The sequence below is a fragment of the Quercus robur genome, chromosome 9 (assembly GCF_932294415.1).
Source record: "Quercus robur chromosome 9, dhQueRobu3.1, whole genome shotgun sequence".
NCBI lineage: Eukaryota > Viridiplantae > Streptophyta > Magnoliopsida > Fagales > Fagaceae > Quercus > Quercus robur.
The window spans coordinates 48552396-48578677 of record NC_065542.1 but is presented as its reverse complement, the minus strand read 5'-3'; the positions used below and the strand labels follow the sequence as shown (position 1 = coordinate 48578677).

At 34.4% G+C, this 26282-nt stretch overlaps 3 protein-coding genes across 32 annotated transcripts; 2 read left to right on the top strand and 1 right to left on the bottom strand.

The window, feature by feature from the left end:
- The first annotated feature begins 281 nt into the window (after window positions 1–281).
- On the top strand, window positions 282–971 carry LOC126700373 (uncharacterized). The gene is made up of 2 exons (XM_050398488.1): window positions 282–459; window positions 554–971. The coding sequence occupies exons 1-2, from the start codon at window positions 326–328 to the stop codon at window positions 744–746; spliced, it is 327 nt and encodes a 108-aa protein (XP_050254445.1). The 5' UTR covers window positions 282–325; the 3' UTR covers window positions 747–971.
- A 6109-nt stretch (window positions 972–7080) lies between these two features.
- On the top strand, window positions 7081–15310 carry LOC126698826 (uncharacterized). 20 transcript variants are annotated; one of them, XR_007646606.1, is made up of 6 exons: window positions 7100–7224; window positions 7389–7560; window positions 8478–8882; window positions 9328–9396; window positions 9537–9662; window positions 11742–12037. XR_007646606.1 is itself a non-coding variant. In XM_050396309.1 (6 exons), the coding sequence occupies exon 6, from the start codon at window positions 14167–14169 to the stop codon at window positions 15220–15222; it is 1056 nt and encodes a 351-aa protein (XP_050252266.1). In that variant the 5' UTR covers window positions 7100–7224; window positions 7389–7560; window positions 8478–8882; window positions 9328–9396; window positions 9537–9662; window positions 13475–14166; the 3' UTR covers window positions 15223–15310. The 20 variants fall into 17 exon arrangements, 11 of the variants coding, with proteins under 11 accessions (XP_050252264.1, XP_050252266.1, XP_050252267.1 ...); XM_050396309.1 differs by lacking the exon at window positions 11742–12037 and adding an exon at window positions 13475–15310; XM_050396312.1 differs by lacking the exons at window positions 9537–9662; window positions 11742–12037 and adding an exon at window positions 13475–15310.
- A 4464-nt stretch (window positions 15311–19774) lies between these two features.
- LOC126698824 (pentatricopeptide repeat-containing protein At5g47360) lies at window positions 19775–26271 on the bottom strand. Of its 11 annotated transcripts, none has more exons than XM_050396297.1 (7): window positions 24468–26270; window positions 23361–23399; window positions 23066–23222; window positions 22734–22932; window positions 21703–21828; window positions 20804–20954; window positions 19775–20206 (listed from the first exon to the last, which is right to left on the bottom strand). In XM_050396297.1, the coding sequence occupies exon 1, from the start codon at window positions 26099–26101 to the stop codon at window positions 24665–24667; it is 1437 nt and encodes a 478-aa protein (XP_050252254.1). In that variant the 5' UTR covers window positions 26102–26270; the 3' UTR covers window positions 19775–20206; window positions 20804–20954; window positions 21703–21828; window positions 22734–22932; window positions 23066–23222; window positions 23361–23399; window positions 24468–24664. The 11 variants fall into 11 exon arrangements, with proteins under 11 accessions (XP_050252254.1, XP_050252262.1, XP_050252257.1 ...); XM_050396299.1 differs by lacking the exon at window positions 19775–20206 and adding an exon at window positions 21986–22394 and having other exon boundaries at window positions 20285–20954; XM_050396300.1 differs by lacking the exon at window positions 22734–22932 and having other exon boundaries at window positions 19776–20206.
- Between the last annotated feature and the right edge of the window lie 11 nt (window positions 26272–26282).

Below are 26282 nucleotides of genomic sequence, written 5' to 3'. Positions count from 1 at the left end.
TCTTATTCAGGACTAGCAAGCATTTGACATTATTCAGGACTAGCAAGCATTTGACATAGCAAGCATTTCTTATTAAAAACTAGCAAGCATTTGACATAGCAAGCATTTCTTATTAAAAACTAGCAAGCATTTGACATTATTCAGGACTAGCAAGCATTTGACACACTCGCCCGTCTTATTCAGGGTCCCACCTCCTAAAAGAGTCCAAAACCTAGCAAGCATTTGACACTCACCCGTAATCGAAAACCTAGAGGAATTAAAGAGCATTTGACACTCACCCACCTTTGAAAAAACCTCCGAAAGCTAGCTATAAATATCCATCCATATGACACTCACCTGTACTCAGGGCAAACTAAAACCGAACATGGCTGTTCCTGTTACTTCTACCAATACGCTAGCTCCACCCGCTTCCTGTACCCTATGTCAGTGGGTGGTTGTTTCTTCTGCAACAAGTGACGGGTAAAATGGCTAAACGTATTTATGTTTTTGTTTTTTAAATATGTTTTGTTTTTTAAATTTTTCCTGGTTGTGAATATACTTTCTTTTGTGACAGTGAAGGATCTCTTTCCGTTAGCAAAGTGGTTGCAATTACGCTTTCGCTCTTTTTCGTGCTCATCTTCGCAATGATCATTGTCAAAATCCGCAAATGTTTCAGCAATTCAAGCCAGACCAACAGTGGCGTTGATGGTAGCAATCCTAACACTAATATATCCAGTGAAGTCGCTCTCGCCACCGTAGGATTTTGATTTTGTCAATGGTTCCAAATAATAGGCATGAATCGTGGAATTCCTGTCCTTAATTGTGTACTGCTTTGCTTGGCTTGTTTTTATTTGCTGTACTGTTTTGCTTCTGCTTGAGTATTACTGTCATAGCTCTTTATAAAGGGCTTGGCTTGTTTTTGTTTGCATTACTGTTTTGCTGTAATGGCTACTTATGAAGGGATTTTCGTTTGCTCTTTTTTATTCGTAATCTAAGGGATTTACTTTTTGTACTGAATTATCAAACTCTTGTCAATTTTGACCAATTCTGGAGAGCTATTTTTTTTTTTTAATTTTAATATGTGGCATGGTACCTACCAATGGTCTCTCTTCATTCTCATATAGAAAGAGAAAGAGAAGAAGAGAGAAACATGTTCACTATATTTGTTTGTAGCTGAGAGAAGGGAAGAGAAATGAAAGAAAAAATAAAATATCTTCTTTGTGTTAGTTACGTATTACTTGCACATGGTTTAACCTAAATTTAAATTAGTTTAAAAGTTGGTATTTTGCTTGCTTGAAATCATTTCCATACTACACTAGTCCACCTCTAACTTTTCTCTTAGAAAAACACCTTTTAGTTATAAAAATGTGACACAAAACAGATCTAAAAACTACGGCTTAAATTTTTACAAAAATGTTACTAATGGAGGTTGTGGATTCGATTTTGGGAAGACATTGATGGAAAGAATGGGCCTTTTTAGTATCATGGATTTTTAACAAACAAGTACAGCTTTACAAAAAATTAGAAACATAATAATTATCAATCTTTGGATTTTTTGGTACGTCAAATGGTGGTTTTCTGTTGGTATTTTTGGTTAAGGAAAGGAAAGAAAGAATCGATAAAATAAATTATTTTTGCTTTTTTTTTTTGAGCAAATTATTTTTGCTTTGTTTGGTTTGAAAAGGAAGGAACTAGAAAAATACGTGCTTGTTCTTTTGTAACCCTTTAAAAGGGGTAAATAGTAAATATTTTTTTTATACTTTTGTAACCCTTTAAAAATGGTAAATAGTATAATATTTTTTATTTTCGAGGGACAGGGCATACTAGATATTACCGAAAGTTCTCTGTTACTTTGATTCCTTCATGATTTATGTGGGAAGTGGTGCCTTGTCATCGCCCAAACAAGCGGAGCTACTCAAGAAAGATCATCTTGGAGGCGCCATTGATATATATACAGAGGTACCATTTTAACTCTAATGGACTATTCTCAAACCAGTTTGCCTTAAATTTTTTGGTTTTGTGTGTTAAAGCTTAAAAAACTTCAATCTTTGTTCTTTTTCAAAAGTTTGATTGTGGGTTTTTGAAGGCAATTACCCTATGACCAAATTTTCCTGTGTATTGGACGAACCGTGGAATGATTGATTCGAAAGCAGAAGTATGTACGGTCACTCACCCTTTTTTTAAAATTGACCCCATATTAAATTGTAAAATTCTCACACAGGAAAAAAAAAAAAAAAAAAAAAAAAAAAAAAAACGTCAACATTATCTTTACGGATACTCTAGAGAAGTCCATACAGAACGCAAATTGCAACTGCGTTTAATAAACAAAGCAAAACCCTACACTCGAGACTCGTCGACCCAATGAAAGTGCCATTGACTCGCTAACAATCTCACGCGGCAATTTCCAGTCCAAGTGAAGACTTTTAAGCTCCATTTGGATCATGTTTTGACGTGTTTCTGCGTTTTGCCTTAATTCTAAATTTTTGAGGTCGGCTAAGGATTTCAATAAATTACTTAAAATTAGCCACAACCTTATTCTTTATTCCACAACCTTATTTTTTATTCCACAACCTTATTCTTTATTTTATTCTATTTAAAGTTATATTCTCTATTTTCTCCTTATTAGTTTATAAGTTCTTTTTTACTAATTTTAGGTTTAACGTTCTAATAAATTTATTTGTTTTGGGGGAAAAAAAGTTTTAATAAATTTAAGATCCTTTTTAGACAAAAAAGCAATAATAGATTCTAATACGGGTTAGATAAACACAGAAATATTACCCTATTTCTTCACCTTTTTATGAGGATATTATTAGAAGGGTGCTTGTAGAAAATCATAGCCATCCCTAGCCTACCGGTCCTACCCTCCAGCTGTCCAGCAGCTATACTTTTTGAATAATGGCTTGAGAAAAATTGAATTAATTAACTATTTACATAATTTATTGTCACATCAGAGTAATGTGATTGGTTTCACTTATTTTTGCTATCCCCATCAAAAAAAAAAAATTGTGCTACTACAAGTCTACAAGGAGAAACCACCGGCCTGTTGGTTCAAGTGATACCCGGTCTTACCAGTGACTTTCAATTCAGGGGTTCTACCCCCTATATAAATAATTACCCAGCAAAAAAAAAAAAAAGCCTACAAGGAGAAATTTGATGCTGGGAATCCTGGGATCTTTCAAAAAAAAAAAAATTTGATGCTGGGGCCAAATGATTGTCATCACAAGCAATGATTATATCATGAATAGGAAAATTTTAGAAATATCCCACAATAGTTTTTTTCTTTTTTCTTTTTATAATGAAACAATATCTCACTGTACTGAAAAGGGCCATGGTGTAACTAGATCACACAAAAAATTCATTGGCCTCAAAACAGGCCCCGTTGTCTCTTATGTTCTCTACTTTTACCTTTATTAGAAATTAGGCTTAGAATTCCAGTTTTAAGATTTTTAGGACTCTAGAGGAGTTTGAGTAATATTGTTTGTAATTTTTTGAAATACGAGTGAATAAAAAAGTGTGTGAAAAAGTGTGTAATATTATTTAAAAACTGAAAATATGTTATTTAGATAGTCTACCAAACAGGGGCCGTAGGATCTAATTTCAAGTTTCTATAGTGTATGTGTCTATATATATATATAAGCGCATACACCACTAGCTATATTTTTAACTCTGCAAAGTGCAGCCTAAGAGGAAAAAAAAAGAAGTAGGAAAGAAATGCGCAAACAACACAAAATAATACCAAGTATTTTGTGGATATTAATCAAGTAAATAGTAACAAAATTATCCAGAGACAACCACACTGTGCTTTTGCCCTTGGCTTTAAACTAGAACAAACTATAAATAAATGCATCTCAAACATATCTAAAATATAGAAAAATAAAATAAAAAAGATAGTAACAATGCACTTTCTAAAAAATGGATAAAAATAGAAAAGATAGTTAACAACGCGCTTACGTTTAAAATAGAAAAAAAAAGAAAAGTAGAGCTCAAGTTAAACATTTCTACATTTCTAAAAAAAAAAAAAAAGAAGAAGAAGATAGTTAACAAAAACTTATATTTTCAAGACACTATTCCTTTCACACTTTGTATCACCTTAATTATTTCCTCAAAAAAAAAAAACTTATATTTTCAAACCTGTAGTCAGGGCAATTAAACCAAAACCAAACTTGAAAGTTAAAGATAGAAACTTGAAAGGTTGGACTCATGGCTGTTCCTGTTACATCTACCAATACACTAGCTCCACCCGCTAAACTTGAAACCCAACTTAGTTCCTCAACATTGTTAGACCAATTAATTATTTTTCTCAATAGTATTTAGGGACTAAGTTGATTTTAGAAATCAAATTGATTAGTTTTTAATCTAGTTGGTATTAGTTCAGATCTCATGCTATGTTAAAGGAATTTACCCAAAATAATAATAATAAAATCATACCACTACTCACCCGGAGATTAATGGTCTTTATTCTTCCATTTATATTTATTTTGAAAGGCGCTTACTCTTTCATCTAAATCTCAGCCCTTGATGCTCTATAGTCCATTTAATCTCAACCTTTGAATATATTGTTCCACTCCGTTTTGCACATTTTTGTCAATATGATGCCCTAATTTAATTGATTATATGTGTTGTGTAAATGTGTGAAGAGTCCCACATCATGCATTTACTATTTAGATTTGAGCTTTGTTAACAATTTTAAGGAGTATTAATTGTAACTAATCATTTCAATGCATCCGCTACTTTCTCGCAAAACGTCCACAAAATCCACAAAACTAAAAGGCAAACATGCTAGTCATTTTAAGGGTCCATTTGGTTGGGGGAGTGGAAAAGTGCGAGGATATAAATTGGAGAGAGGATAGAAAAGTGGAAGGATAGAAAAAATTTAGTATTCTCTCGTATGTGTTTGGTTGGGAGGGTAGAAAAATAGAGGGATAGAAAATTCTTTTATTTGGTTGAGAAGAAAAGTGGGAGGATAGAAAATAAAGTTTGTATAAAATTACCATTATATCCAATTTAGGTAAAACAAAAATAATGCATTATATTTTATTTAAAAAATATGTATGAATGATTTCTTCATTAAAAAAAGAAAATAAAAAGAGGATAAGAAGTTCAAGAACCCAAAACTTTTTTTTTTCAAAAAATAAAAAATAAAACAATTTTTTTTATATCAAAAAAAAAAAAAAAAAAAAAAAACCAAAACAATTGAAAAAAGAAAGAGTATTGTATGAACACAAAAGAAAAGAATTTAAAAAAAAAGAAAAGGAAAAGACAAGGAGTCAAGTACCTAACTCACAAGTCAAGCACGCAAGTTCCCATAACACACAAATAAGAGGGTAAATATGTAATTTAAGTGTTAAGCCCCCCTTTCCCAAAAAAATTTGTGGCCGGGTGGATTTTTTTTCTTTAACATTTTCCATCCACTATGTTTTCTTTTCCTATCCAAACAAGACATCATTTTCTTTCCTGTATTCCTCTCTTTAGTTTTCATCCCACTTTCACCCTAACCAAACGGAGCCTAAGGGTGCGTTTGATAGCGACTCCCGGCAAAATATTTTACACTGAAAAATTCAGTTCAAGCACTGTTACTGTGAATCAAACAAATGCGCTGATGGGCTTGCTAGGAAAGGTGCCACGTGGAGCTAGAGAGTAGCTTTAGTCATGATTTGAATGGATTGTATTCTATAATACGTTGGTCTTCTTCTGTGTTGTTTTCTTAGTTTTAATGAAATTCTTTTTCTACCAAAAGAAAACACTGAAAAATGCACCCGAAATAAAGCGACAACATGCAAGTGAGCAAGTGATAGCGACAACATGCAGCAAGTGCAAGTGATAGCGACAACATGCAGCGAGTGATAGCGACAACATGCAAGTGATAGCGACAACATGCAAGTGCCATAATCCAATGACGCTCGTCGTTGTTTCTTTCCTTAAATCTGCACAAACTTGCAAACTTGACAAAACAAACTTGCAAACTTGAGTGAAGGCAACTAAACAAAAACTTGAGTGAAAATGGCTGTTCCTGTTACTTCTACCAATACGCTAGCTCCACCCGCTTCCTGCACACTATGTCAGTGGGTGGTTGTTTCTTCTGCAACAAGTGACAGGTAAAATGGCTAAACGTATTTATGTTTTTGTTTTTAAAATTGTTCTTGGTTGTGAATATACTTTCTTTTGTGACAGTGAAGGATCTCTTTCCGTTGGCAAAGTGATTGCGATTACGCTTTCGCTCTTTTTCGTACTCATCTTCGCAGTAATCATTGCCAAAATTCGCAAATGTTTCGGCAATTCAAGCCAGACCGACAGTGGCGTCGATGGTAACGATCGTGACACTAACACCTCCAGTGAAGTCGCCCTCGCAATGGTTCCAGTTGCTTCTGCTTAGTATTACTGTAATAGATCTGTACTTTTAATATACCGCTTGGCTAGTTTTTATTTGCGTTACTATTTTGCTGTAATGAGCCTAATGCCCCACTGGACATTATTTTGTTAATGTTGTATGATTCAGCTGGTGTATGTTATGAGGTGTATGTTATGAGAGGCTGTTCCTCAACTCTAATTTAAGTTAATGAAATGATTTCCGTTCTCTACCACCAAAAAAAAAGAGAGAGAGCCTAATGGCTCCTTAACTTGCTTGAGATCATTTCCATTAAACTGCACTAACCCACCTTTAAAGTTTTCTCTTAAAAAAACACCTTTTAATTAAAAAAATTATTACACAAAACGGATCTAAAAACTACAGATTGAATTTTTACAAATATGGTACAAATGGAAGTTGTGGATTCGATTTTGGGCTTCAAATGAAGATATTGATGGAATGAATGGGCCTTTTTAGTCTCATGGATTTTTTAAAAAAAAGTATAGCTTAAAAAAAATTAGAAGACATAATAATTATCAATCTTTGGATTTTTTGGTACGTTGAGATGGTGGTTTTTTTTTTTTATGGTATTTTTGGTTAAGGAAAGGAAAGAAAGAATCGATAAAATATATTATTTTTCATTTTTTTTGAGCAAATTATTTTTCCCTTGTTTGGTTTGAAAAGAAGGAACTAGAAAAGTATGTGCTTATACGTTTATAACCCTTTAAAAAAGGTAAATAGTAAATATTTTTTATTTACGAGGGACATATTAGATATTACGGAAAGTTCTCTGTTCCTTCATGATTTATGTGGGAAAACAAGCGGAGCTACTCGAGCAAGACGGTAAATCTTAGTTCAAGAAAGATCATCTTGGAGGCGCCATTGATACTTATACAGAGGTACTATTTCTGACATTAGTGGAATGTTCTCAAACCAATCTGCCTAAAAATTTTAAAAAAATTTGTTGGGTTCTTGTGGTTTTGTGTGTTAAAGCTTAAAACTTCAATCTTTGTTCTTTTTTCAAAAATTTGATTGTGGGTTTGGATTTGATTTTTGAAGGCAGTTGCCCTATGACCAAATGTTCCTGTGTATTGGACGAATCGTGAAATGATTGATTCGAGAGCAGAAGTATGTACGGTCACTAACCCTTTCTAAGTTTCATTTCACTTAGCAATGGGTAAAAGTCGAGGAAGATTGCCGGAGAGCTATTCAGCTTGACAACTCTTTCTGTTAAGGTATGCAATTCTTTTCATTCTTATTTCTATGGTTTCACAGAAATTTTTTCAACTTTTCCAGTTTTTCTCTCTCTTTGAAGTTGTCAATACAACAACAGCCAAGTCTTGCGTATTATTTATCTTCTTATTTAATAATTTGCAAGCCATAGTTTTGAAATAAAATTCCATTTCTAGAATTTTTCCAGAGGCTCAATATAATAAGAATTGCAATAGTAGGTGCTAATAAATTTTATAAGTTTGAGTTTTAAGTAAATGTCTTGATGTGTTCAAAATTTTTGGATTGAGCTTTCTCGTAGAGGTTTCTGATAGCTCTAATTGGGCGCTTGATTTGTTAGGTGATTTGCACCATTTTAAGGATCATACTTAGAGTTTGTGATCCTTGAGGTGTGAATTCGGTTCTTGGGGGCTTGATTTCTATGGTTAGGTGTTTAAGGAACTTCCAAGTTCTGCTTGGGCTTTTGGTCCTAACAATGCCGAGTGTGGGGGCATCTTTTCACCTTTAACCCTCATCAAAGGTGACCTTCCAATTAGCCAGTAATTTAATGACATTTTCATCACCTTGGTACCACATTTGTTTTTAGTGAGGGGTCTTGAGTTCGAAATTATCTGACCCACATTGATTGACCACCTTTGATATATCCCTGACCCAAAAGAACTCCAAACTTGCCTTAGGCTCTTGAGTCTTCTGTTGTTTGGCGATCTCCAAATCTACATTTAGTATCTTTGAGAACTTGATGTTGGAGTTGTTGGCTCTTGCATCTTCGGTGGTTCTTGGACCTTCGGCATTAGATTCATTGACTGTACAATCTTTGATTCTTGAATGGGTTGGACAAACAGAGAGAGTGAGAGGGTTGAGTGCTGACTGTGTTCAAGATTATTTTGTTCCCCTGTTGTGACTGAAATAATTTTTCCTTCAGGCTGGACTTACCATGGATACGCATGCAACTGTTTCTCCAAGGAGTTTGTGTTTGACATAAACACGGTGACATGCTTCTTAACTGCCGTCTTAGAAAGATGATATGATCATTCTTGTTTGTAGAGGAGGGTTGCCATGGCTTTTTCATTTTTGCATATCTGTAATCGTTGCATTCTTTCCGTTGTAAAGGATGATAGGATTATAGACTATAGAGTAGGGTTCATGGCTTTTAAGTGAGTGTGTATCTATGTTTGTTTGTGTCACAATGTATGAATGTGTGATTTGATGATCATGCTGTGGAGGATGCTGTCATGGCTTTTACACATGCACACAAGCGTGATGTAATTTCCAAAGGGAATATGTGAAGGCCACTTGAAGTGCTAAGGATAATGGCAGCAGTAGCAAGGTTGTGCTCATCGAATTCCCTAGCTTATTGGATAAGGATAGGATTTGCAGCAGTATTTTGTTATTATCAGTAGTGCATTTGGTTGTTATCAGTTGTTATTATCAGCTTGTAATCCCAACGTTAACAGTGTTATATGAGCAGTGGAAACAAATTAATAAAGCAAGCAATTAAAATCCAAAACTCTCTCATTTTCTCATAATTCTTTGAGGTTAGTCACCTTGAATTGACTATTGATTTTATTAAAACACTGGTTCATATTATAACCATTTTAGTACAGGCATTGATGGGCTGGTCCTCTTATTAATGTTGCTGCTATATGTTTGCTTAGCTTGGTATTATCGTTGTTGAGATGATTTGTTGTTGGGGTCTAATTTATGTTCTTGTAATAAGTGACATTTTCTTTTAATATCATTATGGTCTCAGAGAGACATTGAAAATTTGACAGGCTCACTATATGTTGGGACTTGCATTGCTACAGAGACAAGAATCTGTTGGAGTCAAAAAGCTGCAGAAGGTATGAAGTCTTTTCTGATCTGGATTGTTCTTGAAAAAGTGTATTCTCAGTTGCTACTGATGTTTTGTTTGTCTAGTTAAGCCCAATAAATTTTTGGATTAATTCTTATTCAATTTTACTTGTGGTTCAACTATGAACAGGACAACCACCAGGCCTTGTAGCCTAGTGGTACCTGGGTCTCCTTGTAACTGTTAGCACGGGGTTCTATCCCCCACAATAAACAATTACCTAGCAAAAAAGGAAAAAAAAAACTATGAACAGGACAGGTTCGTCATCCCATTCATAAATTCTATTTCCCTCTGTTGAAGTCTTGCATTTGAGGTTGTTATTGCAAGTGATATGTATGTTATTTATTTTCCTTTTAACATTGTATTTATGGCCCTTTACCTCATTGTTAGCTGAATACTCATCCTCTTTACCTGCACTTTTGTTAGCTGAAATATCCATAGATTTCAATTGGAGCAAGCAAAGCAAATACTCATCCCATTCCCAGTCAACTCAATCAACCTTATCAAACAAGCTTTACCACAAGCCAATTAAACCTAGCCACTGCTCACTTCAAAATGTCTTAACATTCATATGATTAACTACTTCAAAATGTCTTTTTTTAAGTTACTACTTACCAGTTTGCACTATAAGCGTATAATGTTCTTTGCTAGTTACAAGTATAGATATGGAAAACTTATCTTGTTTCCAATTCTGACCGATCTTTGGTAGATTGTTTTACCATTTTCATACTTTTTTTTCGGTAATTGTAGTTTGGTCATGATGAGACTGAGTTGGAGTAAATACAATTCTTCCCAATAAGCTCAAGTTAGCATTATTGATTACAATATGCCAACAAGCTCAAGGCACTTCCTTCTCCCGTTAGGCTTGTTTAACTTACCAATAACATATACACATATGGTTAGGGTTAAGTTACACCTAACGTAACTCTTCCTTACCATTACAACACCTAATAATGAGGTCTGAGTGATAGCCTAATGGTAGTGACATCCTTTGTGGTGCCTGATATTTTGTGGTTCAAGCCCCATCTCCCCCCTTTCCCACTATTGATCCATCAAAAAGATGTTACATCACCTAATAACTTTTTATAGGATTAATATTTTGAAAATTCCACTGTGGGATTACATGTTCTCTATGTTCTTAGATTACTAATAGAAAACAGAGGAGAGTTCTGGAGAATGAAACTCTATTTCATTGAAAAATGAATTGAAAATCAACTAATACAATCAGATAGGTATATATACACCAAAGCTGTAACTGAACCAGCTGTAACTAATCTTTCTCTCTACCAGTAACTAACTAACTAGCAATCTAACAGATTTAGAGTGCGTTTGGGAAGCGCGTTTTGCGCTTCCCAGACGCACGTTTACGTTTCACCAATTTTTTTTTTTTTTTTTTTGGTCAAGCAGTAACTTTTTGACTTTTCTGATGTGAACAGTGTTTTTATGTACTGTTTATGGGTCCCACAAAATACACTTTTCAGCAACTTTTTCATTAAAAATGGGTCCCACGATACTATTCACACATTTAAAAATTATTTTGCTACAGTGTTTTTCAGTTTTCAGTTTCAGTTTTCAGTTTTCAGCTGTATCCAAACGGACCCTTAACCAAACTGATACACGTGCCTGTCACATGCTAAGTTAAATACATATGTGAAACTAAAAACTACATGCCGTTTCTATCTATTATGCTTGTTGTCATTTACTGTACAAACTGATTGGAGCTCAGCTTCTTATCTGTGCTCTGCTTCTTATCTGTGTTCTTGATTCTGCTCCTCTTAGCTGCTGCATTACTTCCTTTTGTATCTTGACAATTACAACCTTTTTATGTTCTTAATACATACATCAAGTTTTGTATTAATGAGATATTATTTATTTTTAATCCATTAACTCCTCTTTTGTATATAATTTTGAAATTCAAAAAACTTGAAATTATACATTTTATAGATGAGATAGTTATTAATCTCTAATCATTTTGATATTTTGCATTCATGTAGGATATAAAGAGACAATGTAATTTAATGGTAGAGTTGTCACAAAAGGGATTCAATAGAATTTTTTTTTATTTGTGGGATTGACAATAGAACGTTATTTAGTTGTGTAATATTCATAAAAGTTATACCCAGGACAACTTGAACCTAAACCTCTATATACACACACTATTAAGCTATGGTGTTGTGCCATCAAGCTATGGTGTTGTGTGGTGGCATAAGCAGTGTAGTCTGCTAATTGTGCTTGAGTTTTGTAAAGTGTGTTTTAATTGATAATTATCTTATATAAATGGGGAAAAGTACAACAAATCTGACGCATGTAGATTTGTAATAGCTTATTCTTTCTCAGGCTGCGTTTGGTGGCTGATGGGAGGGTTCTTAGTCTTAGCTGGAAATATGGGTAGCTGCACCAGTACTTGCTTGTATGTTATGTGATTTGAGCCATTGACTTCAGGCACAACCATGTACTGATGACATCAAGAAGTTCCAATTTCAAGGATAAATTAGTTTTTTTTTTTTTTGGTGAGTTTTAGTTAGCTCAATTGGTAAGGTCTATTGTCCTTAAATAATAGACTTAGATTCAAATTTTGCTTACACTAAAATCCAATTGGTGTCTTGGCCTAATTATATAAAGCAATCATCATAGAGCGAATGTCATAAGTTCGAGTCCTATTATCATAATATATATATATATATATATATATTTTAAAGGACAGAGTAGTTTTATTGTTGATCTCTATTAAGGGATCTTCATGATTTTGAAGCTACAAATGCTAAAATGTGTGATTACTGGCGATAAAGCATAATATAGAACCACTATGCCAACCCATGGCCCTACTATGTGCCAATATTTTTTATAAAATAAGGACAGCATGCCATCAGGTCCAGGTGACTTACATGAGTGCATTTCTTTAAGAGTTGTTTCCTTTGCTTCTGTGAAGGCCTTTAGAAGTTGTTTATTCATTTCCCCAGTGACGACTTTATTCACCGCTGTGTGGTTTTGTGAATATGTTTGGATTATTGTTATATACATCTCGTTTTGCTAAAACAATACTAAACCACCTCCCAATCCTCTTCTAATTTCCACTTACACTTTGAATTTGCTATACAAATCCCCTCCTCTTCTGGCGTGAGATTGTATTGTTTGGAACTTATCCATAATATCTAAGTCCATCTCCTTTGACTAGCCTTAAGAAAGCTCAGATTTGAAGTGAAATAAGCTCTCTTTTTCTTTTCTTCTTCTTCTTTTTTTTTTTTTTTTTTTTTGGTGCAAAAATTAAAATTCTCTATGTTTAAAGAAAAAACAACTATTGTTTTATCATGCTAGACACGTGCTTCGCACTACAGAACCACTTGCCCGCCCTTGAGTATATGACAAAAAAATTCAAAATGCTTCTCCAGCTTTGAGCTCAGGCCCAAGTGGGCAAAACTAATATTCCAAAATTTCCATTGCCATTTCATGGAAATTGGAAATGCTCCATTTAGCATTATAGTGTTTTTTTTCCAGCATTTCTCATCAGCAATTTGTTCCCATTCATGGTTTTGCCATTACATAGAAAGTGGTTAAATCAACAAAAAGAAAAAAAAATAACTAACTCTTTTTACAACTATTTATATTTTTCATAAAAATAGTATTAAAACTCTCCTTAAATAATTCATTGACAAATGCTCTAAAGACATCTGTTAACTGAACTTTTATATGTTTTATCAATTCAGCTAAAAGATGATCATTTCCGCCATGTGTATCCCCAACGTGCCTTTTTCATGATAAATAGTGCGAACAGCAGAAAATTGCCACAATACAATAGCTTTACAAAAACAAAATAAGCTTGATGGGAGAAAATTTATACATTTGCTTGCAAAAATGATTCCATATAATATCTTAATTTAATTACTCAATAAAGATAGTGACAGAACAAAAATTACAATTTATCAATTTATAACATTTTCAAGTTAACCTTCCTCATCACACCTGGGCCCACCATAATTTAAAGTACATTTTCTATAAATCCCATCTTAGACTTGGAGGCCACTTCTATTGGTTTTATTTATATATCTAAGCTAGTTCCATTCTCATAACAGAATCTCTCTCCCCGTGTTTCATTATCCAACATGTCTCTAGAGGACAATGAGAAGATGCGGCAAACTCTAGCTAACAAAGAAGCCAAGAATACTACTACTAGGCCATGGCCAGATCTCCCTCATCAAATAGCAAGCCAGTTGACTCTTGAGCAAGGCATCAATACTGGGAGTGTGACCAAGTCATGGAGAGCTACAACCAAGAAATGCAATCCAAATGCAATGCTGCCTTGGCTTCAAATTTCTGACACCAATACTGGCATCAGTGATCAACAACAGCGTGATATTACCGACCCATGGGTGGCATGGAGAGCACCTCGGTATCAATGGAAATATACTATCTGGGGTGCACTAATGGTAGACTGGTGGCTAAATGGCCTACAGCTTCAACCTACCTTCTATGGGATCCAGTTGAGAGATCATGGTCTAGTTTCCCTTTATGAGATGCCAGATTTGAATTTAAATGTGCTGCTCTATCCTCGACATGTTCCTGTGGTCGCATGGTGATGATATTGACAGGCACTAGTCATCCAGCTTTCATGTTCCATAGGCTAGATAGTGTATATAGAGGCAGTATACATCCAGATAAAACGTTCCGGTAGCTAATTAGAGAAAGAGGAGGTGGGTACGAATGAATAAAACAAGACTGCTCTCTCATTGATCCACATGCTCCAGGCAATGCACAAAAGCATTATATGCAATTTACTAATGCTATTGGATTTAGAGTTAAGTTCTATGCTTTGACTTTGCAGGAAACTCTTGCCGTGATAGAAGAAGATGATTCTCATCCAGATATTTGGGGTGGTTGGTGTACGGAAAAGGTGACAAGTCCTTATGGGGTCAGCCTATGGAAATACATTAGAAGTGGCTGGTTGAATTTCTCTAAACTCCTTGTATATGATGTGGGGGATGGTACTAGAGTGAAATTTTGGAAGCATGTGTGGTGTGGGAATTGTACTCTCCAAGAGGCCTTTCCGGAACTTTATAGTATTAGTAGGTCAAAGGATTCCTCGGTGGCTGAAGTTATGGGTTGGTCTGCTGGGTGGTTTCACTGGAATGTGCAATTTCGTCGTCCACCACAAGATTGGGAAGAAGAAGCCTTTGATCGGTTTATGAGGTTGGTCTATTCTTCGACAGTGCGGGGGTTTGGCCCGGATAAGGTTTGTTGGAAGCTTGCAAGGAATAGAGGTTTTGAGGTTAGAGGATATTATAACTCATTCTACCCTACTAATCTTGTTGCCTTTCCATGGAGAATGATATGGCACTCGAAGGTTCCTCCAAGGGTGGCATTCTTTTCTTGGTCTGCTTCCTTAGGTAAGATCTTGACAACAGACAATCTTCGTAAAAGACATGTGATAGTGCTTGACTGGTGCTATATGTGTAAGAGTTGTGGGGAGTCGGTGGATCATCTTCTACTTCATTGCGCCATAGCTTGGGAGTTATGGTCCTTGGTTTTCTGCCTGTTTGGTATTCAATGGGTTATGCCTCATACAGTTCTTGAGTTGTTTGAGGCTTGGCAAGGAAAGTTCAAGAGACATCGTCACATTGATGTTTGGAAATTAGCGCCTCATTGCTTGTTTTGGTGTATTTGGCGTGAAAGGAATGCTAGAAGCTTTGAGGGTTGTGAGCGTTCCTTGTTAGAGATTAAGTCTTCGTTCTTGCACACTCTCTTTGAATGGAGTGTGGTCTTTTCTCATTTTTCTTGTTCTTCATTTCCTATTTTTCTTGACCGTTGTACTTTTGTTTCCTGATTTGTGCCCCCATAGTACATCCCCAATGTACTCGGTTTGGCACATTTCCTATTATTAATAATATTCTTACGTTACTTATCAAAAAAAAAAAAAGGGCTATCCCTTCTGTCTCAACAAGGCATTTTAGAGAGCATTTGGTAGAGTTAAAAGGGGAGATTTTACTGATTTTTCTTATCTCTAAGAAGTCAATTAATGTCGTTGATGATGTAGAGGTTTTTGGGCTTGACTTTGTTAGACTTTCAAGGATTAAGAAAGAGAGCCTTGGTGATCAAACACTATTTGTAGGAGATAATTTTTGTGTCTTTCTCCGCAAGCAAGGTTGGATGCAAGAGCAACTGTTTGTATTTTCATTTCACCCATAACGCAATTGATGATTGTGGCTGTATGATATGGAAAGTGGTAGCATCTCTCAAGGGCGGAGTGATACCAAATCTAAGACAAAATCACCAGTTTGGAATTAACTAGCAACTTATTAATAATTCTGTTTAGAATAAATTTATATATTTTGGAATATTAGTTTCGGATTTTGATTTTTGTATGCTCTTATATTGCTTCTTCTGGAATGGATATGACTAATTTGAATAAAGAAATTGCCCCTTTGTGTTGATATAATATTGTACCTCTCTTGCACCGAAGGTTTCTGTGTTCCTTTTCCTCCTTGGTAACGGCTTAAACTAATTTAGAATCTTAGACTAATGTCAACAAATAGTTTCACACTAATAAATTCTTAGTAGCTACCATTTCTTTCTTTTCTTTTCTTTTTTTAAATCTTAGTGCCCATTTGGATTCAAATGAATCCAGCGTTTTCTTTAGTCTGCGTTTTATCAAGCTGGGACCCACGCGCATGCTGAAGTGAGGAAACGCAAGGCAACAAACGCAAGTTTCTCAATACGCACCGTTTCATTTATTCCCAAACGCGTGTCACTGTTCATGGACCGTTTCACTTATTAATAATCTGTACGCACCGTTTCACTTAATCTATACGCACCGTTTCATTACCAAGAGCTGAAACAAAATAAACGCATAAACCTTCTTGCGCGTCCTGTTCATGGCTTTGGGAGTGTGCTAAAACGGTGCGCTCAACTCCCATTGAAAACCTTGCGCGTCCTGCTCATCGCAGACCAGGCTTGGAGTATCAGATCAAAACGGTGCGCAGTTCAATCCAAACGGCTATTTCCATTCCCATTCTCAACTACCGGTGGCAGAATGCTTTCAATCCCCTTCAATGCTCTGTCTGAAGCCTCTTCAATGTCTTTCACCTACCCACCAACCACAAAGCTATCAAAACTCTTCACACCAGTTTTTGTTTGCAACCCCAGTACGCAGAACCAAAAGAAAAGCTCACCTCTGTTCAACAAACGCTCGAGCTCACCTTCTCTTCGCTTGGGCCATCGTTGCCACCGCTGTGGAACAATTCATTCACGGGTAAGTTGTTTTCCATTTCGACTAAGCAAGACCTTAGCTTTGACTCCCTACTCTTTACTTCTTAGGACCTACTAAATGTATCATGTTTGACCTAAATCCCCCATTGGAACATTTTCATGTTCTTCTGACTATGTATTGGTCAGAAAAAACACCTGCTCACTTAATCCATTTATCTAATCTCACCTTTGTACCTTGGAAACCTTACAATGGTTATGACGGGTATTTGATACCGAAATTTTCAATTAATAAATATGGAACTAAACAAATGAAGGGCATGAATAAAGATGAAGATTGAATGATATGAAACTTGGTTATTTTGGAAATTCATATTAGGTTGTCATGACCTTACTATGGATCAGTAAAACCTAGCGTTAGTTGTGACTTAGTAGAGTAGCTTCAAACATATCATCCCAAATCAAGTACTCACTAATTAATATAAGCTACCCGTCAACTTTTAGAATACCAATTGAAAGAATGATGACCAGAAAATACAAATTTTTAATCTTGAGAAATGTGATTGCCTAGAACCATTTAGTGGCAATAACAAGTTGTTGAGTAAAATACTAGAAGTTTGTTTCTCTTTGTTGAAATAACTAGCATCAGGAAAGCCGAACCAAACAGATACTTATCTTTGTTCAAAACTTTAGACAAAAACTAGTAACATTTAAAAAAAAAACACTTTATTATACATTATTATTTTGCTAAATCACAATATTATATGTCATGAAATTATGAAAATATATATAATCATTATTCTGTTTATTCTTGATTATCTTAGAAATGATTATATATTTATTTTTCAAAATTCACTAGGTTCAAATAGTTTGCGTTCATTATGTTTAAACATAATTATTTTTATTTTTATTCTCACAAAAATTAGTTAGAATAAGCTCTTCAACCAAAAAAATTTATAATAAACAAAAACAATTTTGTTTATTAATTTGTAATTTGAAAATGCTATCTTGAATTTTTGTCTCAATAAGCTAAACCAAATGAGCACATATTTTTGTTCATAACTTTATACAAAAATTAGCAACATCATTAAAAAAACACTTTATTATACACTAATATGAAAAAATATATAATCATTATTATGTTTATTCTTGATTATCTTAGTAATGATTTTTTTTTTCAAAATTCACAAGGTTTAAATATTTTATGTTTGTTATGTTTATACATAATAATTATTATTTTTACTCTAAAAAAATTAGTTAGAATAATTTTTTCAACCAAAAAAAATTATAATAAACATAAACAATATTTTGTTTATTAATTTTATTTTAGAATTATTATTATAGAAAAAAGTAACAAAAACTTGCATCTGCTTGTCACGAAGCAATTAGGGAGAGAAGATGTGTGTGTTAACAACAAATGGGAAGTCGAAAGAGGCCATTAGATTTATTGTTATGCTTTGTTTTAATAATTTTTCAAATTTAAGGTATTTGCAGTCTTACTTTTTCATATTAAAACTTCATATCCATAGTTCTTTTTGGTCTTGTAAATATTCTTCTTTTTTTCTATTTAATTAGAGTGGTGGTTTCAAGTTCTTAGAAAAAATTGTATGAAGAAAGTCGCATACGTCATTGGAGTAAATTTATCAGTGAGAAAATGAGACTACTTGTTACAAAAGTAAGACTTCCTCTTTTTCCCATGGTTCTAAATTATGATTTCATAGGTAATACAAGTGGAGTGATTGATGCCACAATAACCTACAACCTAAAAATATATATCAAATATGAGATTACACAAAAATAAATCCGATGACACATTCTTACTTCCTATTTCTGGTCAGTGCATCCACCTCTTTCTCTCTCATTGCTTCTTGCTAAACATGAGCTATAGGTTCTTGAGGTTGTTGACTTTTGATTTTTGGATTTGGCTTTGAATTGAGAAATTAAGTTATTTGATATATAAGTTTGGATGTGGAGTTTTTCTTTTCTTTTCTTTTCTTTTTTTTTTTTTGGTTGAAAAACTTATTGTAACTAAACTTTATAATAATAAAATAATAATTATATGGTTAAACATAACAACTATAAACTTGTTTGAACTTCGTGGATAATGAATAAATATATCATAAAAATAACTAAAATTCAAGAATCATATTTTCAAGAAATGTTATATTGTGATTTAAGATAGTATGGTATAGAGTCTTTTTAGAATGCTACTAGCTTTGGTCCAAAGTTAATTAATAATGGGTTGAGTTAAGTTACACATTGTGTAACTTTAAGCAATGCTACATCACTCGATATTTTTTAATTGAATGTGAATTTTGATAAATCCACAGTTGGATTACATTATCTTTATATATTTTCTATACTTGCAAAATTTCATTATGATCAATGATCAATAGTTTTATCATCAATCAATTGTTTAAATTTAAGTTTTTGACTTTTTGTAGTTTAAATTAATACATAAAATATAAGTTTATGAATCGAATGATAAATAAAGTCGGCTCAAGGTATTTTAGGGCCTAAGGTAACAATTTTAAATGGGGCATTTTTTTATCATTTGTAAGATTTCCATGCATTGTTTATTTAACAACAAATTTATCTAGATATCCTTTGGGACATTCAATTACTTTTTTTTATATTTTATTTTTACAAAATTTTAAGGTACAGATAAATATTAAAAAAATATCTATAATATAAAAAATAATTTTATATTAAAAGATAGAAAATAATAAAATAATATCTAAAGAGTTAACAGTAAAACCTAATTTATAAAAAGACACTATAGAAGCTTTTCATTATCAATAGCTTGTCTATCGCTCTCAACCTACAAAAAATAATAATAATAACAAGGGTAAGCTACGTATTTAGTCCCTATTATTTACACCATATTTTAATTTTTTTTCTCTAATCTTCCAATTGTATATGAAGTCATATATTAAGAATAAAATTCTCTTTATATAAAATAAAGATAAATCAAATTTTTTTTGTCCCATAATTATACTTTACCAATCAAGATTTGTCATTTTTTTTTCAATCAAAAAAATATCTTCTTGTCAAAAAAAAAAATCTCTTTAACAAGTATACTTGACATTTATCCACTTTTTAGCCAAAAACAATGAGGAAAGTGATTTTTTTTTTTTTTTTTTTTTTTTGATAGGAAGTGATTATTAGTTCTACTTAAACATTCACATCATTGTAACTGTGGGGATATTAGAAGGCTTTTGTCCGCTTTGGGGAGCCAGTCCCTCACGGTTTTGTCCTCGTCCTCGAGTGCAGGAAGGGGGCAGCCAAAGACTTTGTCTTCGCGTACCAACCGCAAGTCCCACATCGGTTAGAGAACCCTCCCACTCAAGGTTTATAAGCTTCTGGAGCGACCAAGAGTGTACCACTACTACACAGTAACTATTTTAATATTTTAGCAAATATATAGCTAAAAGACTAAAAAAACTCACGCATCAATCTCAGCAAAATAGTCCCAAATACTTCGTGAGGAGCAGGCACTTGCTTCTTGTGGCGACTAGCTTTCCTCACTAAGCTAAAATTGTAACTGAATTTTTTTTTTTTTCAACTCTCTCGTCTGTGCTCCCTTCTTGGTATGTCCTCTGTCTCTAGAAAGGAGAGAGGAGAGAGAGAAAAAATAATAATTATTTAAATGAAATAAAAAATAAAGTATTGAGTCTAATGTGTGTGCGTAAAAAACACAATTAACTAAACTATAAAAAATAAAAAATAAAAATAAAGACTTTTTTGGGATAGTTTAACTAAAATTTTGAAGAGTCTGATGTGAATGCTCTTACACTACTATTGCTAAATTACAAAGTCTTGCCTCATAACTTTGACCCTTGGATTTTTTATTAGTCACGTCTCTAATTCAAGTATCTCTAGATGGATTCATTTTTCCTCTTTCCTTTATTATTGTTGGATTAAATTGTATCCCTTTGGGAGTGTGAACAAGTCATGGAGAGCTGCACCCAAGAAATGCAATCCAAATGCAGTGCTACCTTGGCTTCAAATCTCCGACACCAATACCAGTAAAGGAGATCAACAACAATGCAATTTGACTGACCCTTGGCCACCATATAGAGTACCCCAGTATCCATGGAAATACTATCTGGGGTGCACTAATGGTATATTGGTGGCTAAAGGGCCAACACCTTCAACCTACATTCTATGGGATCCAGTTAAGAGATCATGGCGTAGTCTACCTTTATGGGATGCCAGAGTTGAATTTAAATGTTTTGCTATATCCTCAACATTGTCATTAGGTTGTATGGTGATGGTCTTGACAGGCACCAGTCATCCAGCTTTCATGTTCCATAGGCTAATTGGAGCACATACAGGCACTAGACATCCATCCTGCATGTTTAAGTATATAATTAGCAAAAAAGGAGGAGAGTGTGAATGGATAAAACAAGACTGCTCTCTCATTGATCCGCATGCTCAGACAAATCACAAAAGCATTATATGCAATTAACAAATGCCATTGGATTTAGAGGTAAGTTCTATGCTTTGACTTTGCAAGGAACTCTTGCGGTGATGGAAGAAGTAGATTCTCATCTAAAAACTACTTCTTTGGGTACAAAAAGGGCTATCCCTTCCGTCTCATCGAAGCATTTTAGAGAATATTTGGTGCAGTTAGATGGGGAGATTTTACTGATTTTTCTCATCTCAAAGAAGTCAATTAATGTTGTGGATGATGTAGAGATTTTTCAGCTTGATCTTGTTAGACTTTCATGGACTAAGATGGAGAGCCTTGGTGATCAAACATTGTTTGTGGGGAACAGTGCTGTGTGTCTGTCTCTGCAAGCAAGGTGGGATGCAAGAGAAACTGTCTATATTTTCACTTCAGCCATAACACAATTCATGGTTGGTGGTTTTACGATATGAAAAGTGGCAGCATCTCTCCAGGGTGACAACAATTCTAAGACAAAATCTCCAGTTTGGGATGAACCAGAATGGATGAGTGATTTTGTCAATAGAAAAATAATTTGGTATGATTATTTCAGATATTGATGCTTTTATGCTCTTTAACTGCTTCTAAAATGGATGTGACTAATTTGAAAAAGAATTGTTGTCCTTTGTCTTGAGTGACATAATGTTGTACCTCTCTTGCATTGACCATTTCTATGTTCTTTTTCTTCCTTGGTTATCAAAGTAAATTAGTCTACCGTTGATGGCTTAAAAAACATAGGGTACACTTGGTTCCTGTCCTCCATGTAAAGCTTTTCATCTGCACAAAAATGAGTGGCTATAAGATACCATTTAAGACTCAAAAGTCAAAACACACAAGAAAATGTTGTCGTACATATCAAGTTGTAAATTGTATTTTTAAATAAAAGTGAAGTAAACTTCTTTAAGTTCCAAGAGAAGAAAATTGATGTTTTTACTTTTTATCATGCTAAAATCATGTTTTGCACAACTGAACCATGTGCTAGCCCTTGACTATGACCCAAATTTCGTAGCCAATGGTTTGAATTGTCTCCTGCAAATTGCTTCAAAGCTTTAGACAAGCCATAGTAAATTATCCATCTTGACACTACGCAATGGATCATCAATTTACTGTTACATAATCTGATCGTTTCCTCCACATTCACAATGTTACTCAAGAAATAGTCAAAACAATATTCCCTTTCGAGCTTCATGGAAATGCTCTACACTATTAGTGTTATATTGATTTTTGTTTTTCCTCCAGCTGTTCAAATCACCAATGTGTCACCAGTCAGGCAGCCATGCAGGTAAAAGTGATATATTGGTGATTTGAATGTATTAGCAATCCAGCTCGATGATGGCCGTTTCCTGCTATGCATATCCACACACTAATCAGGTTGGTAATTGCAGTTATGCAACACACACTGATAAGTGGTGTTAACAATTGATAAATGCTGAAGAATTGATAAAGGATTAGATTGGATCCAACACAAATTTCAGGTCAACTTTAACTGCACAATTGCAAAATTGATAGTATTTGAGACATCTTGATGGAAATACAACTATTCCAATCTTTTCCCCCCTTCCGAAATGATACAAACACATGGCTGTTACAAGTCAAAAGCAGTATGCAAAGCATCATATCTTTGTCATAGACCCTAAAATTTCATAATTTCATATAAAATCCACAAGTTAATTTACACGTACAAAGAGCAGGTAACATTACTGAGTTCCAAACCATGCCCACAAGTTTCTGTAAAACCTGAAACCAACAAATTCTCCGTTGTCTCCTACTTTGATGAAGCAATGCATGGGAATGCCATTGAAAAATTAAATCTTGTGAAAGAGATCTGTTCAAGAGCACAGAATACTGAGTGTCTGTTTGGGAATTGCTTATTTCCAGTAGCTTATTTGCATAATGCAAGATGAAAAACTAAAAGTTAGCTTATTTCCAAAAGGCTGAAACTTATAATCAGAAGCATGAAGGGTTTATTAAAAATTTTAGAAATTGTTAAAGCAGTTGGGTAAGCTCTAATTACCTTAAGCAAGTCTGCCAGAGCTGGGCCTGCACTTTTGTTAGCCGAAATATCCAAAGATTTCAATTGGAGCGAGAAAAGTGAATACTCATCCCATTGTCAGTCAGCTCAATCAACCTCATCAGACAAGGTTTTGCCACAAGCCAATCAAACCTAGCGGCTGCCCACTTCAAAATGTATTAACATTCATACGATTTCACAATTACAGAATTTATTGAATGCATCACAAAGAGAAGATTATACAGTAGAAAAGCTTCAATGCAACATTTATAATGCTTCAACAAGTTATACTACTCACATTTGGTAATTTAAGATAACTTCTGGAAGCTAAGTGATCCTGCAATTCCAGAAACCAAAGGTCAAGCCTTGTCAGAGACATCCTAATGATACATAACAGTGAAAGAGTGACAAGAAAGAATCCAACTTCAATAAAGGAGTTAAAATGCTACCTATCAAAAAAATAATAATAAATAAAGTGAGTTAAAATGCTAAATAACATTCTTTTCAAAGACAGGTTTATACTTGGATGTAGTGGGTATTGATCTCTAACCTGATTAGTTTGTCTGCAATAATGCACAAAATACCAGTCCATACAAGCAAAAACCATTCAAGAATATTAGATAGAGCTCAAAATAGGGTCAACAGAAATTTAAAGAATACGACAATTCAGTAGGATGTCTTCCGACATGGTAGCCATTTATTTCTAGGTGATCATTATCTGATACAAGCATTAAATTCAAATTAAAGGTTCTCAAAATCTAGCAAAATATGATATTCTGGGACTTGCCATAACCCAAAAAGCGAAAATGTTTAACTTCTACAAGATTGACTTCAATGACAATATGCAGATAAGTGGTAAGCCATAACAACAATGGATCTTTGAGCTGAAGGTGCCACTCTTCACTGGAATCCTAATTAGTATGTTCTTGAATTACTAAGGATGTGTTTGATTGAAACGATCTAGGAAATCTGGCTGTATATATATAAGTTTTTGGTTTATAATCAAATAAATGTAACCACAGCATAATGACCACAAGAACTGAATCAGGATGAAATACAACAAACTATGTTATTGGACACAATTTGACCCATGAACAGCCACACCAAAAAAAAATAGGAGGATAACGTCAAGAATTGCTTTAAACAATATGACTTTAAGATGTTATAAGCATACGTGCAATGTCATTCAGTGCCAGAAAAGTTGCTCAGTAGCTCAGTGAATTGTTTAACTCCTTGATTGGAGCACTGATCATAGGAGTCATGATATAATGAAATATTGGAGGCATTATAAAACAAGTCTTGCTCTAAGAATAAAGAAGTTTCTAAGACCAATGGCAATGTTCTAAAAGTGGAAGAGAATTAATAACAGCAACGCATTTTTATTTGAACCTCAATCACTGTATACCTTAGCTCAGTTAACCATTGGTTGATGACTGCTTCCACTCACGTCCGAATTCCGTATTCCACAACCAGACGAAACAAGACAAGGCCTTTCATTTGCTTGAAATTCCAAACTTGTTTCTTCACAATTACAGACTTAGAACTCTGTAATCTCAGAAGTGCTCAAATCAACTAATAAGATCCTCCAGGACAGACTGAATTTTATTTCCCAATCTTACTCAAGTGCTTAACTAGCTCCTCATCTTCAAATTTCTTCAGGTGTCCAACTATACTGTCAAAATAAGAAGCTTTCAATCTAATTCCTTTCTTGAGCATTAACCTCGCAAGCTTTGCAGCCTCCATTGAATGTCTTTGTTGACAAAGCCCAACTAAAAGAATAGAATAAAGATCAGAATCAATGGAAGTAATGAACTCGAACTTCTCAATTTCATCAGATAAGCAAAATCCATCTAACACCCTTCCCTCCAAGCAAAGCTTTCTTATCAAAATGCTACATGCCAAACTATCAGGTTTCACCCCACCAGCAAGCATCTTCCTAAAGAGCTTCTCTGCCTCCTCAAGCTTTTGAAATTTTACCAAAGACACTATTAGAGAGCTATAGCAATCACCATATGAAACACTGCCTCCTGCAACAACTTTATCAATGACCTTATAAGCCTTTTCGACACACCCCTCCAGACAGAGATGGTTTATCAAACAACTAACCGTAACACGATTAGGAGCACACCCAAAAGCTTCCATTCTATTCAAAATTTCCAATGCCTCCATTGTCTGACCTTTCTCACAAAAACTATGGATCACAGATGTATATGTAACAACATTAGGACTACAATCCCCACCTTCTTCCTCCATCTCACCCAACAACTCCAATGCCCTCTCCATACTCCCAAACCTACAAACCCCATCAAGAAGAGTAGAATACACCACAGCATTTGGAACACACCCATGGCCCCTCATAAGCTTAACCAATCCACAAGCATCCTCTAACCTACCCACATTACAAAACCCTTTAATCATCGCGACATGTGTGATCATATCGGGATAAAGATCACTCAAACCCATCTCATTCATCAACCCTTCAGCCATATCCATATCACCCTTTTCACAAAACAACCTTATAACCACATTATATGCCGTAGTATCCGCCTGCAAACCAAATTCCTTCATTTTCCTCAATACCCACAAAGCCTCATTAGCAAGCCTGCCTCCCCTACACAAATTCAAAACCACCTTAAACACCTTAGGACTAACTACAACCCCATCAACCCTATAACCCTCAACAACATCAACAACAACACCCGGGTTTCGATTGATTTGAAGCAATTCACAAGCTTTGCTATACATGAATGAACTGTGCCTATAATTGGATTGAAGGCCAGCCCAGATGAAAAACCTAAGACCCATTTGAGATTGGTTTGGTTGACATCTATGTAAGACATCAGTGACACATTTGGGGTCCAATGGGACATTAACTGTGGACAGGGTTTTTTCTATGTTGTTGGTTCCATTTCTCTGCAGGTGAGTGTAGAATTGCTCAGCAGAGGAGGCAGTGGCAGTGGGTGAATTCAAAGTTGAGAACTTTGGGGGTTTGTGGGAAATTGACAAGGAAAATAATTTCGAAATTGAAGAAAGTGCCATTGAAAGAAACCCCACCAAAAAAAAATAATTGTTTAAAGAGCGTAGAAATTGATACCTTGAAATTAGCTTCGCTGTGATTGCAAAGACTTCCAGAGAGAATGAATGGGGTATATAGTACAGAGAAGGAAAAGCCAAAAGCTAAAAAAAAAAAAAATGAAAAAGGAATATTCAGAGAAGAAAA